The 12,635-nt window shown below is 37.7% G+C and overlaps 1 protein-coding gene across 1 annotated transcript; it reads right to left on the bottom strand.

The window, feature by feature from the left end:
- Positions 1-8,606: 8,606 nt before the first annotated feature.
- On the bottom strand, positions 8,607-12,403 carry LOC139222201 (interferon gamma 1-like). The gene is made up of 4 exons (XM_070854178.1): positions 12,278-12,403; positions 10,767-10,841; positions 9,600-9,845; positions 8,607-8,723 (listed from the first exon to the last, which is right to left on the bottom strand). The coding sequence occupies exons 1-4, from the start codon at positions 12,401-12,403 to the stop codon at positions 8,607-8,609; spliced, it is 564 nt and encodes a 187-aa protein (XP_070710279.1).
- Positions 12,404-12,635: the final 232 nt, after the last annotated feature.

Below are 12,635 nucleotides of genomic sequence, written 5' to 3'. Positions count from 1 at the left end.
CTTAAATCCGTCTACAGCTGTTAGAAACTGTGACGTCAGCTGCAGGAGTTTAATGGGAACCTCAAGAGTGTGTGTGTGTGTGTGTGTGTGTGTGTGCTCGTATCTCGTATCGGAGTCAGATCTTGGACACAGATCTTGGCGGAGCCGAGGAGTTCACCTGAGAGCCGCCAGTAACTCGCCAGTAAACAAGGAAATTGTGACCAGAATAAAGAAATACATCCACATGTAGGTGTCACAAAAGAAAAATAAACAGCCAAAAAGGATCAGAAAATGGAGTAAAGTTAAGTGAATAATAATAATAAATACATAATAACTGAATAATAGTAAGAATCACTTCAGCTGTAACAAATAAACACCACATGTGCACAAACAGTAGTCCCCAAGCAGCCGATTCCAGTGTGATCAGTCATCATAGGGACAAGATGCAATTAGCCTAGCTTAGCATAAAGACTGGAAGCAGGGGGAAACAGCTAGCCTGGCTCTGTCCAAGCTTCAAAAATACACCAGCCAACACCCCTAAAACTCGTCATGTAACAGGCTGTGCATCATTTAATTAGCACACCAACAGAAATGTAACTGTACCTTCTATTTATCATCATAATATCTATAATATAATCATTATATATCGATAAGGTGGCCTGTGAGAGCGATGAAGCTCACGTAGTTCAGAGTTTTTTCTTCATTTATTTCTTTATTTGATAGACACATGAATGAACATCATATAAAAACTAGATGTAATCATGCCAGAGTTAGCAAGCATGCTAATTTCCACTGTGTCCTGATATAACACCTGATGCTGCTCATGTGGGGATCCTTGAATCCTGAATTCCTGAATGGGGTCTAGTTTGGTCCAGACCTGCTCTTTATGGACGGCTATATGAGCTCTAATATTGGAGCTATATGAATGAAGCACTAACGGTTGAAACAGCTAACTACAGGTCATCAGCAGAAGTGTTTCAGTCACTTTTCTAAATACTTTTAACAGCAAAATTCACCAAATCCAGGTGAACCGTTTCAGATCTGACGTGTTAAATGATTTGTATTTAAAGAATAAACTGTCGTCCTGCAGCAGAGAGACCTTCGTGTTTCCAGGACAGAAAAGTCTGGAAAAGGAGAAACTTAATAAGAACAAGCACGTTGAAAGGAAGGAAGTAAATGTTCTTATAATCCGTGAAGTAGATTCGGCATCAGGAAAGCAGAAATCTGAATGAAACTAACGTCACAGCACTTTTACAGAGTGTTTGCATGTTAATGTTGAAAGAATATTGTCTATTTCATGCAGCACCACAGAGGTGTGATGCTAAAAATGCTAATGTGGATAATGTTGTATTATATTTGCATACCGACGGGCCAACTGAGAACAGGAAGTGATGGCATGCTGCAGACACCCAACTGGGTGTGAAGTGTTTCTAGTGAGCCATCTCTTATTCTTCTTAAAGGAAACGACTAAGATACGAGTTGTTTTCTTGTCAGCCAGTGTTTGTATATGAACACATGCTGAGATGATACCCAGCAGGTGGGAAAAAACCTGCATTGGAGAGAAAGTGAAACCAGAGGAGGGTCTGCTTCAGAGAAAAGGATTTTTGTAAATGAGGGGAAGAAGTCGGGCACAGAGGGCGTTTTGGCCTTTTGGCATTTTTACATATTAGATTACTTCAATAAAATTCACACATGGCACTCACTTCCAAGGTCACACGTGTATTAGATAAGATGTTGAGCGGTTGTTGTTGTTCTCGTGCAGACGTCGCTGCTGCAGAAGTTTGGTCCGAACGCTCCAGAATCGACCTGCTGCTTCGCTCTCGCCTTCGACGTCTTCGTGCTAGAGAGAGAAAAACCCAACGGTGGATCCAGACGATTACGTTAAAAAAAGTGAATCCTGCATAATGTGAGACCTTTAAAATAGTGCCAAGTGCCAAGTCAGAGGTTCTCGGTCTTCTTATCAATTATTTTGCCGTTTGATGCATGAAAAGCAATGAATTATTGACCCATTAGATTTATTTTAGGCTGGCAAGATGCTGACGGATGAAAGGATGCAACGTGCAACAAAGGACGTGTGCCTCTTAGACAAAGGATGTAAATGTTAATTAAAAAGTTAGTGAGATGTGTCTCAGATGCTAAAGTCCAGTAGGACCTCCCTGTCTTCTGTCTTCTGTCTTCTGACCTCTGACCTCTGACCTCGTCACGCTGGCTGCAGGCTGAACCTCAAAGTTTTGAGTGCTGAGCTCAGCAGGACGGAGACGCAGAAAAGCAGGAAACAGGAAGACAAACAGGAAGCTGGCAGGTAGAGTTTGATGCAGGCGGCACAGGTGTGAGAGGTAGAGTACGTGCAGGGCATGGGTATCCCCTACACACACACACACACACACACAGTGAGGGTTTTCACACGTGGAAGTTTGTCTCAGTTTTGAAGAATTCACAGTTTCTTTTTCAAACTCTGAACTTCAGTGAATTTCTGCTGAAGTTCACATAAAAACAACCTTCTGCTTTACCTCAAAACATCAAACTCCTCTAATCAATCAGCCTTGATCAAGGTTGCAAATCAGAATCAGAATCAGAATCAGAATTCCTTTAATAATCCTCAGGGGGAAATTGCTTTTTGTTACACACAGCTCCAAAAGAATAAGAATAAACGTCAAACACAAAGTAAAAATATAAATATTAAACACAGTTGGTTGTCCTTTACGTTCATTAACAGAGAGTACAGTAGTCTAAGTAATACTTTTATTTCAGCAGAGAACAGTTAACAAACACATTCTGAAGTAAAACAAGACTGAAAATATTAAGGGAATTAAGTAAACTATTAATTAATAAGAAAGAGAATTAGAGGAAGAGATGACGTGTCAAATCTAACTGACGTTTAGGATCAGAGAAAAGAAGGCAGAGGATCACGTTGAACTAAGATATCTCTTTGTTGGACATTAATTTCAGGGTTTAGGGTTTAGGGTATTGTAAGCTATCTCGATGACTCCCCCCACCTCATCCGACGACTCGGCAGTTGAAAGTGGGGAGCCAAAGGTAAGGCACGGGCCTACGCACGTCGTTATACTTCTTCCTTCCAGTTAAGTATATCATCTCAATATTCCCTTTCTTGTGGGTTATTACTCTTTAGCTGAGATCTGTTTTTAATTTTTCTTTCCAGGTGAGTGGAATTGTTGTGTTTCTAATTCCTTTTCTCTTTCTCTATTCTTCACAGGTGCAGTTTTCCAGGTACAGATTGACGTTGAGTTCCCTCCTTCGGACTAAGATAAGTGTTTTTAGGGCTCCAGGTAAGTGGTGGTTAAGATTAGGGAACCGTTAGGGTTCAGTTAAATATATAAGGGTTGGTCTGGTTAGGTTTAGGCCAGGATTAAGATTAGGCTTTTGATCCCGAGTGGTTAAGGTCAGGGATAGGGTGGGGATAGGCTTAAAAACTAACGGTTTAAACTTTAAAAGCCAAACATTTAAGGTTAGGCAAGGATTGGAATATTGGTTAAGTTTAGGCGTTGGAGAACGAGGCGGTTAAGGTTAGTTTAGGTTTAGGCGTGCTAAACTAGGGTTAGGGTTGGGTTAGGGTTAGGGTTAGGGTTCAGCAGGGTTAGGGTTAGGGTTAGAGAAAGATAGAATTTGGTCTTGTTGTCTATAATAAAGGCTTCATAGCAAAAAATATAAAAGCTAAAAAAAAACATGTTTATCGTCAAAGCACAAAGAAGCAGCCAATCAGAATCGAGTATTCACCCAGACAGAATTATATTTCCTGATTGTCGTACGCAGAGTTATTTACGTTGCATCTTGCTAGCGTAGCGTTAGCTCACTGGCTAACAGCTGAGCCACAGGGACCAGAAATATCTCGTATCTACGATCCGTCCTATTTCCTGGAGGAGTGACGGGGATGGTAATGACTGTTCCAGGTATTAGTCAGACCCTCAGGTGTTAATGGCTCGTGAAAAAACTCCAGATTTTGGTTGCAAAAGGCATAAAAATATAAATTAATGGTCTTAATTGGTTTTTGAAGCATACGAGTGTTTACACATATATACTTGTCGGGCCAATCAGAATCGAGTATTCAAACTGTAGATATGATACGTACATACCTATATGGTACATATATATTGTATATATAATGGTACTTCTATTTTATTTTATTTTATTCTATATAGGACCTCTATTTTCTATATTTTATTTGTTATTTGATATTTATCGTGGCTTAAAATGTAATTTCGTACCTCCCCGTGTGTAAACGTGTGTTGATGTGACAAATAAAGTTCCTTGAATCCTTGAATTGAATCCTTGAATCCTATACATATATTACCCATAAAGTTGGAATAAAATGTTTTTTTTTACCTCTTCTCATGAAATGATTGTGACAATGTGATTTATTCTTGATAAATAAAGTTTATATCTGCTCAACTTTATTGATCAAACTCTTCCAAACACATCACAGTGAAACTTAAACCAAACTGTGGATTCAGGCTTTAACAACTTTGTGGGTATTGAACAATTATTCCAACTTTATGGGCAACAGTGGACATAAAATGTTCTTTTTACAAAACGTTATGAGCGACCTGGAAGAAAAAGAAATACGTTTATCATTTACACATCACAGTGTGTCTACGAAGGCACAGAACATTTAACCAGTTAATATCTGGAGCTGAACAATGTCCCTGAAATAAAGAATACTGAATAAGAAATACACAACGTTTACAAGTCCTAAAGTTCAGTCTTAAGCTAAAGTTCAGTCTTAACGGCTGTTTGTCGGATAAAAAAGAACATTGAATCATTTATCTTTAGTTATTTAGCGCCAATTCATGACAAATGTTCTCTGGAGACTCTTTCCATGAAGAGGACGAAGGATTCAAAACTTGAATCCGTTTTTTCCGTCGATTTCTGCTTTCCATTTACTTCCTTCCTTTCAACGTGCTTGTTCTTATTAAGTTTCTCCTTTTCCAGACTTTTCTCCCTCTTTGGCTACGATGACCTGGAAACACGAAGGTCTCGCTGCTGCAGGACGACAGTTTATTCTTTAAATACAAATCATTTAACACGTCAGATCTGAAACGGTTCACCTGGATTTGGTGAATTTTGCTGTTAAAAGTATTTAGAAAAGTGACTGAAACACTTCTGCTGATGACCTGTAGTTAGCTGTTTCAACCGTTAGTGCTTCATTTATATAGCTCCAATATTAGAGCTCATATAGCCGTCCATAAAGAGCAGGTCTGGACCAAACTAGACCCAATTCAGGAATTCAGGATTCAAGGATCCCCACATGAGCAGCATCAGGTGTTATATCAGGACACAGTGGAAATTAGCATGCTTGCTAACTCTGGCAGCCGTCCTGCTGCCGACTCACCAGGCAGATCGTCCACGTCCACCTGTCTGATGATTCAGTTTTTCTAGACTTGGACCTTTTCTCTCTGGCTGCCGTCACCTTTTCTCCCCTCTGAGGGAGAAAAGTCCCGTCCTGTGATCTGCTGCGAGGGGAAACCCCTCCACGGCGCTCACACGTCACCTGAAACACAACCAAGGAAGGAAAAACAGTCCATCATGTTTTACTAGTTTAAGTTTTACATTCCAGAGGAAAATACTGAAGATTTTACTTTTGTTTTTGCAAAATAAAACGTGTGAGTTTATAAAATGAAGTTCTTTTGTACAAGTAGAAATTAGTCCAGTGATTAACTCGTTGATTGGCAGATTTTCCTTTGACTCGTTTTAATAATTTGAGTGTTTTCAATAGTTTCTTTTCTAAATAAACTTTTCAGAAGTAAGAAGATTGATTAGAGGAGAAAAACTGGACTGAACTGAATGATTGTGTTCGTTATAGATGATGTGATCAATTAATTATGGCGACACGTGAGCGATGAAAAGGGACTTTAGAGGCTAAAACTGCTGTGAAGTGAATTCATTCATTCATTTGTTTGTTAATTCATTCATTTATTCATTCATTCTTTACTTTATTACATCATTTATTCTATCATTCATTCTTTAATTTCTTTCTTTATTCCATAATTTATTCATTCCTCAACTAATTATTTAATTCATCCATTCCTTAATTACCTAATTCATTCCTTCATCCCTTCACTGCAAGTGAGTCAGTGAGTGAGTGCTTCCCTGATGACATCACCAGGTGAGGGGAAATCCCGCCGCATGATTGGTGCAGGAGTCGGGGACCACGGTGATGTCAGAGTGATGTCACAGGAGTGACACGACAGAAGTTCCACAGAAACAGAAAAACGAATGTCTGACTTTTACTCCTTCCTCTCACGGCTGTTTCTTTCTCTTACTTTCATTCTTACATTTCTTTTTTTTGTGGTCACAAACTTTCAAAATAAAAGCATTTGGTGAAAAGTTAACAGGAAAAACAAAGAAATCACCGTTAAAGAGGAAAAGTTCAGAGTTTTTACAACAAAAACACTAAATATAAACACACATTCATTCATTTGTTCCATAACTCATTCATTTATTAATTTCTTTGTTCATTTGTTTATTAATTCATCATTCATTCATTCGTCAAAAGACAAATTAGACGTGGACTAAATACAAACACACAAGGTGAGTGAACACAGGTGGGAAAACGCACAAAAGAGGAAGTGAAGCTGACAAATGAGTAGGAAACAAAAACTACAAAGTAAAACAGGAAGTAACGAAACAAAAACTACAAAGTAGAACAGGAAGTCACAAGACAGCACAGTCTACATACATAAACATAATAACATGATGAACATAATAAACGAGACGTGACAGATTATTACTTATAATCACATTAGAATGAATTATAGCAGAGATTATAACACATTGTTGTATGAATGTAATGTTTATTATAATCATATTATGTTATATTATATTGGATAAAGTGATGATAATGAAACTATTATGTTATTATCACAGTATTTCATTATTCTACGTCTCGTTTTTCGTCACGCTACTTTAAGGACAAAAGAAATTAAAAAAAAAAAAACTTTAGGAGACAATGAAAAGCTTCTTTTTTCCATTTTCAGTGATTTTCTGCCACGTCAGCTCACTTTTTGTCTCTTAATTCTGGGCTCATGACACATAATCAGGGGATGAGCACAGTTTTACTCTTCGTCCACACAAACCACACTTAATCTTTTCATTTTTAGTCAGTTTGAATTAATTAATCAGTCCGTCGAGAGGAACAGGCCGTTATGATGGAGAGCTGTGACAGAGAAGAGAAGTGAATATTATTTATTTTCCCGCTCGGCATCTTTACGTCACATCCAGATCTTTTATTTAACACATCAGATTAAAACGTAGAAACCTTTTTTTTGGGGCCAAATCAGAGTGAAATGACTTTTATTGATTGAAGCCTTCATCATCCTGTCAGTGTGTGTGTGTGTGTGTGTGTAGGTTCCACCAACGCCATGCAACAGTTTGTCTACTGTGACTCAATCAATCAATCTTTATTTATATATTTATTCATTATCTCAAGATGCTAGACCATCCTCTTTTACCCTGATATCACATGATATCATAAAAAGAAGGCCAAGAAGTAAATTTGAATTTGATTTATTTTTTTTTTGTTAGGGAAGTTTTGGATGAGTGAACTTTTGTTTGCTTTCTGGGAGGAGCCATCTTTGAAATCTCTAAACTGAAAAGCCTGAAACCAGCAGCACACCCAGGGTGGTGCGTTCAGGCGTTCCACGTACTTTTGTATTATATTGTGTTTTTCTGATTTAAACCACAGATGTACTGAGTCTCTCTTTCCATCATCTGCCTCCCAGTGAAATGACAAAATGTGTCTCACTTTAGTTGGGTTTGACTGTTTATTTCAACAACTGCCATCATCATCATCATCATCATCATCATCGTTTTCATATCAACATTCGAAAAACACAAAACTTGCTGATGATTCGGTGTGAAAACATGAGAAACTTTGCAGAAAGTAGCTTTTTGGAAATCTAATTGGCCACTAAAAGTTTTGATTTCCTGTTTGGGACCTGAACAATGCAATCATTTAATCAATCAATCTTTATTTATAAAGCGCCAATTCATAACAGTGTTATCTCAAGATGCGTTCCATAAAGAGCAGGTCAAGAATCCCCACATGAGCAGCGTCAGATATTATATCAGGCAACAGTAGCAGGAAAAACTCCCCTTTAACAGGAAGAAACCTCGAACATGAAGCATGTAAAGTTTGTAAAATATATTTTTTTTTAAAACAGGAAAAATTTAGCTTTTAGGCGCTGATTACTGCTCTTATTAAAACAAACAAGAAATTAAAAATTAAAGCAGCAAAAAAAAATAATTTAAATTAAATTAAGTATAAATAAAATACATTAAATGATCACAAAAATAAATATAAATCAGTTATGTGACTGTATTGAGAACTGACGTAAAGTAACCCCTTAAATAGAGAATAAATATACCGAACTGTAAAAGTGTGTCTGAACATGGAAGATGTCGTCATGGAAACATCACAGAGCTTAACTGAATAAAAACAAAAAGCTACATTTAAAAAAATAAATAAAATAAAATAAAAAGATAAACAAAAATCAACTTATATATTTTTAAATATTTTTATATTATGCTAATGAGATAGGATTTGTTGTCATGGAAACGAATTCCCAGCACCTCTCTCAGTCGGAGCGATCGATGATCGCGACGCCTCGCCATCATTTAGCAGAACGGGAGTGGGCGTGGCCACACCTGCGGGAGCCAATCACAGAAGCCACCTGGTAGATCTCGTTGAACTGAGCCAGAGCTTTTTTCTGAACCAGCGGGTCGTCCACCTGCAGGGACAGGAAGGGAAAATGTTATAAAATCTTATATTTATTTATTAATTAGATTTTTATTGGCTGATATATTGATTATAGCAACTAAAACTAAAACCAGGTGTAAAAAAAACATCTTAGTTAACTGAAAAAATACTGAAAATTACTAACAAATACTAACAATGTTGTGTGCTTACAAGATAAAACAAAATTTAGCCAAAATAGATATAAAGGTCTTATATCAAGTTTTAGGTTTTGGTAAAATGTGTCGACACCACCGGCCTGAGGAGGACGTTGGTGCAGATGTTTACTGGGATGTCGACATGACCGGGAGTCAGTGTATTTGTATGGTGAAACCAATTGTGAACTTAAATTTGCCGCTGACAAATATCCTCCACATTGTAGGACAACAAAACAAAACAACTGTACGGAAACTAATAAAAAACGAAGCTAAAACTAAACGTTTTAAACAATAAAAACTAAACAGAAACAAGCAACTGAAGATTAACTGAATGAAGAAGATCCAAATGAAAGCAGATGAAAATCCTGGAAGCAGAAATGCTTATTAATGTATTGATTTGTTATTGCATTGGACTAAAGGTCACACGACACATTATGTAATAATCAAATGTTGGAAGGTAAACAGACGTCCTGGAGACACAAGTCGAACTTTAACACTACAGAGCCGCAAATCACGACGCCCACTCGACTGAACAAAAGCAGAAACAAAACCAATGAGCTCTCACGTGACCTAAAGTTCACAAAGACGTGACTGAAAGTGTCTTGTTTAGTCACTTTTGTCTATTCTTTCTATTAAAGACACAAAGAAATGATCAGTTTTGTTTGTTTGTAATCAATTTGAGGTGTAAAAACAGACAAATTTCAGTCGCTCACCTTTATTTTGTTCAGCTCGCTGAGCACGTCCTCTCTCTCGTGGTTCAGGTGGTTCAGGTGGCCCAGGTGCCTCTTCAGCTTCTCCATCTCCTGCTGGAGCTCCGTCAGAGCCGACTCCACCTGAGGCCTGGCGGAGGCGGACAGCTTGTCCAGCAGAGCCGCGCTGTGGTCGTGCTGCAGGATGCTGGAGAAGATGCGCATGTAGATGTCCAGAGTGGCGTTCATCAGCTGGATTTCCTCTTTTCTCTGCGGGGGAGAGGAGGGAACGCCTGGGAGTCAGTGTAGTTCACGATTTAAAGTATATTAGTGATAAAAACAAGACTACACTTTAATTCATCAGACATTTTTATAGCAGAAAACGACCAAGTGATCTGTCTATAGCCTGGATTCTGGTACAAAAAGTTTTTAATCCATTTAATTTCTCATTAGCTGTTCCTGCATCTCATCTGTCCTACATGTTCACCTAAACAATACCCACCTCCAAGTTAAATGTTAAAGTTTGGTATTGCCTTGTCTGAATGTCCAAATATCTGTATATTCTATACCATACAAGTTCCTGTCTTTTTGTTATATAACATTGCACCAATAAAGAGAAAAATATACATATATATTATCTCTTATGGCATGCTGCCACTGAAGACAGCGTCATAAATCAATGAGCGCAACTGATTTTTAGTTGATTTTTACATCAGCGGGATGAAACGACTCAAATATTCTTGTCTGGTTATTTTATTCATAAAATAACCAGACAATTTTCCAAAAATGATAATGTTTATAGACTGACATTGTGATATAACATTACATGTACCTCATATGTGACTTTGACACATGAAAGATTCTCTCATCACGGATTTGGAGTTCCTCAAGGCTTACTTCTGGGTCCTATTTTATTTTCTCAGTGCATGACTCCTCTTGGCATTAATCTTGGTGTCACTGCATTTTGCATTTTCACTTTTTTGAATGATTTGAATACTGTGTCTCTCCTGTGAAAACTATGTATCACAATCTATACAGGGAAACTTAATCCTACAGTTAATTAAAAATCACAGGTGATATATGGTTTTCTGAGGCTTATTGAGTGAACACTAATTTTGATAGAAGTACAGTGGAGACAGCAGAAACAGACAGAGTGTGTGTGTGTGTGTGTGTGTGTGTGTGTTTGTATACCTGACAGGAGGCGTTAATGCTCCTGATGACAGAACCGAAGAGAGGATAACCGCTGATCTCTGGTTTCGTCAATTTCTAAAACACACACAAAAAAACAGATTTGAATATTTCATTTTCTGCTCAAACGTCAACACAACATACATTTTTGTCATATTTATGAATTCATAAACAGCAAAGCGTGATATAAAAAATCAATCTCTTATGTATCAGTGTTCAGTTGAAGGTGCTGCATCAAACATTTCCAATGATTTGTCCTGCGGCGTGGATCATTATTTCCTGGACGCCTAATGTGATTGAATGGCTTCACATTTTAAGTATCACATCCAGCCTACAGTGTGATAAATCCACTTATGACCAGTGCAGATTCTCTAGTTGAAGGAATTTCCTAGAAATAAGTGTCAGTATCTTTAAATGAGACAGAACAAAGCAGATTGCTGCATTACAATTACAAAAATAAGCAACTTTTAGCAAGCAGCTGGCACCATAGCAGGACAAGTATCTTATCTCATATGTCTTTTTCCTACAAGAACAGAAAGTCAAACTTGTGCTCCTGTAAAAAGGTCACAAGAAATGATTTAAAACAACTTAAGTTAAGTGTTAGAAAAAGATGAAACGCAAACTAAACACTTATTAAAGATTTAATTCAAACATGATAAGCCTTATAGTCAATAGTTTCTATTGTGAAAAAACAAAGAATCATTGTCAGGAAACATTCATGAAACCAATATAATCAGATTCGGTTTTTACAAGATCGGAAAAATCGCTAAATATCATGAACTTGTGATGTGGTGATCTGCTATAATTAGTAGGTATAAACACTCCTTAAGTATAATTTTGTCACTTTGGGCTGTTGACAACCACAGATACACTATCAGATGCTACATGAATATTAAAGGAATACTACAGAGATCAATGTTGTTACTTGCTGCCCAGTAAGTAAGTACTGTACAGAACAAAATAGTGATGATAAAAATAATTGCACACATGACCTCTACCTTCCATACATGGTGGGAACCACAACAAATCACAGACACATTAATTAGTTTCAGTTTATCTGTATAGATTTTCTTTAGAATTTCTCACAATCAACAATTAGTCATCTATCTATCATTACGAGTAGTTGAACCATCTGCACTCCATAATCACTCGGTAAATTATGTAACTCTCCAAAAAAATACTGTCATTTGTAATTAAAATCATATGTATGAAAGTGAAAGCATGTATCACAGTGGAGGACGTCTGTAATCTGTCTATTTGTAGAGGGTCATAGAGGCCTAGAGTGTAAACATCACTTTAAAACATCTCAAAAAAGGTATAATCACCTTAGTTTTTGCAAACATCCTCTAACGTGAGCTCAAATTTCAACTTCTGTGTAATCTTAAAGCACAGGTTCCTTAAATTAACCTTACATTTAGCACTTAACCCCCTTAAACACAAGCAGAGGCTAGGCTGCATCTAAAACTATGGAGGATCTAAAATTGAACCCTGTGGGACGCCACGGGTAAACTCACCAGCACATCTGCAATGGATTCGTGGGCTTTCTTCAGGCTGTCAGAGACGCAGTGGATAGGACCCCCAGATGTCAGCACAACTCCCAGTAAGACCAGCAGACACATTGAACCACTGCACGGAGACATGTTGGACCAAAGCTTCAATACCGTAGATGGTACGACGAAAAGACTGTCCTCAGAGATCGGCTGAGAAAATTAAGAGTGTGATGATGTGTTGTCTAATCACTGATGCTCCCTTTTGACCTGTGGGTCTGTATATATAGCTGTCTGCATCCCTGTCTGTGTCATTGTGTGTCTATGTGTGTGTGTGGTTGTGGTCTGTGGGCTTTCAGCAGCAGCGCCAGAAACGACAGCATCG

This window comes from Pempheris klunzingeri, chromosome 22 (assembly GCF_042242105.1).
Source record: "Pempheris klunzingeri isolate RE-2024b chromosome 22, fPemKlu1.hap1, whole genome shotgun sequence".
NCBI lineage: Eukaryota > Metazoa > Chordata > Actinopteri > Acropomatiformes > Pempheridae > Pempheris > Pempheris klunzingeri.
Note: the sequence above shows the minus strand (reverse complement) of the source record. Positions and strands in the feature narration are given on the sequence as shown.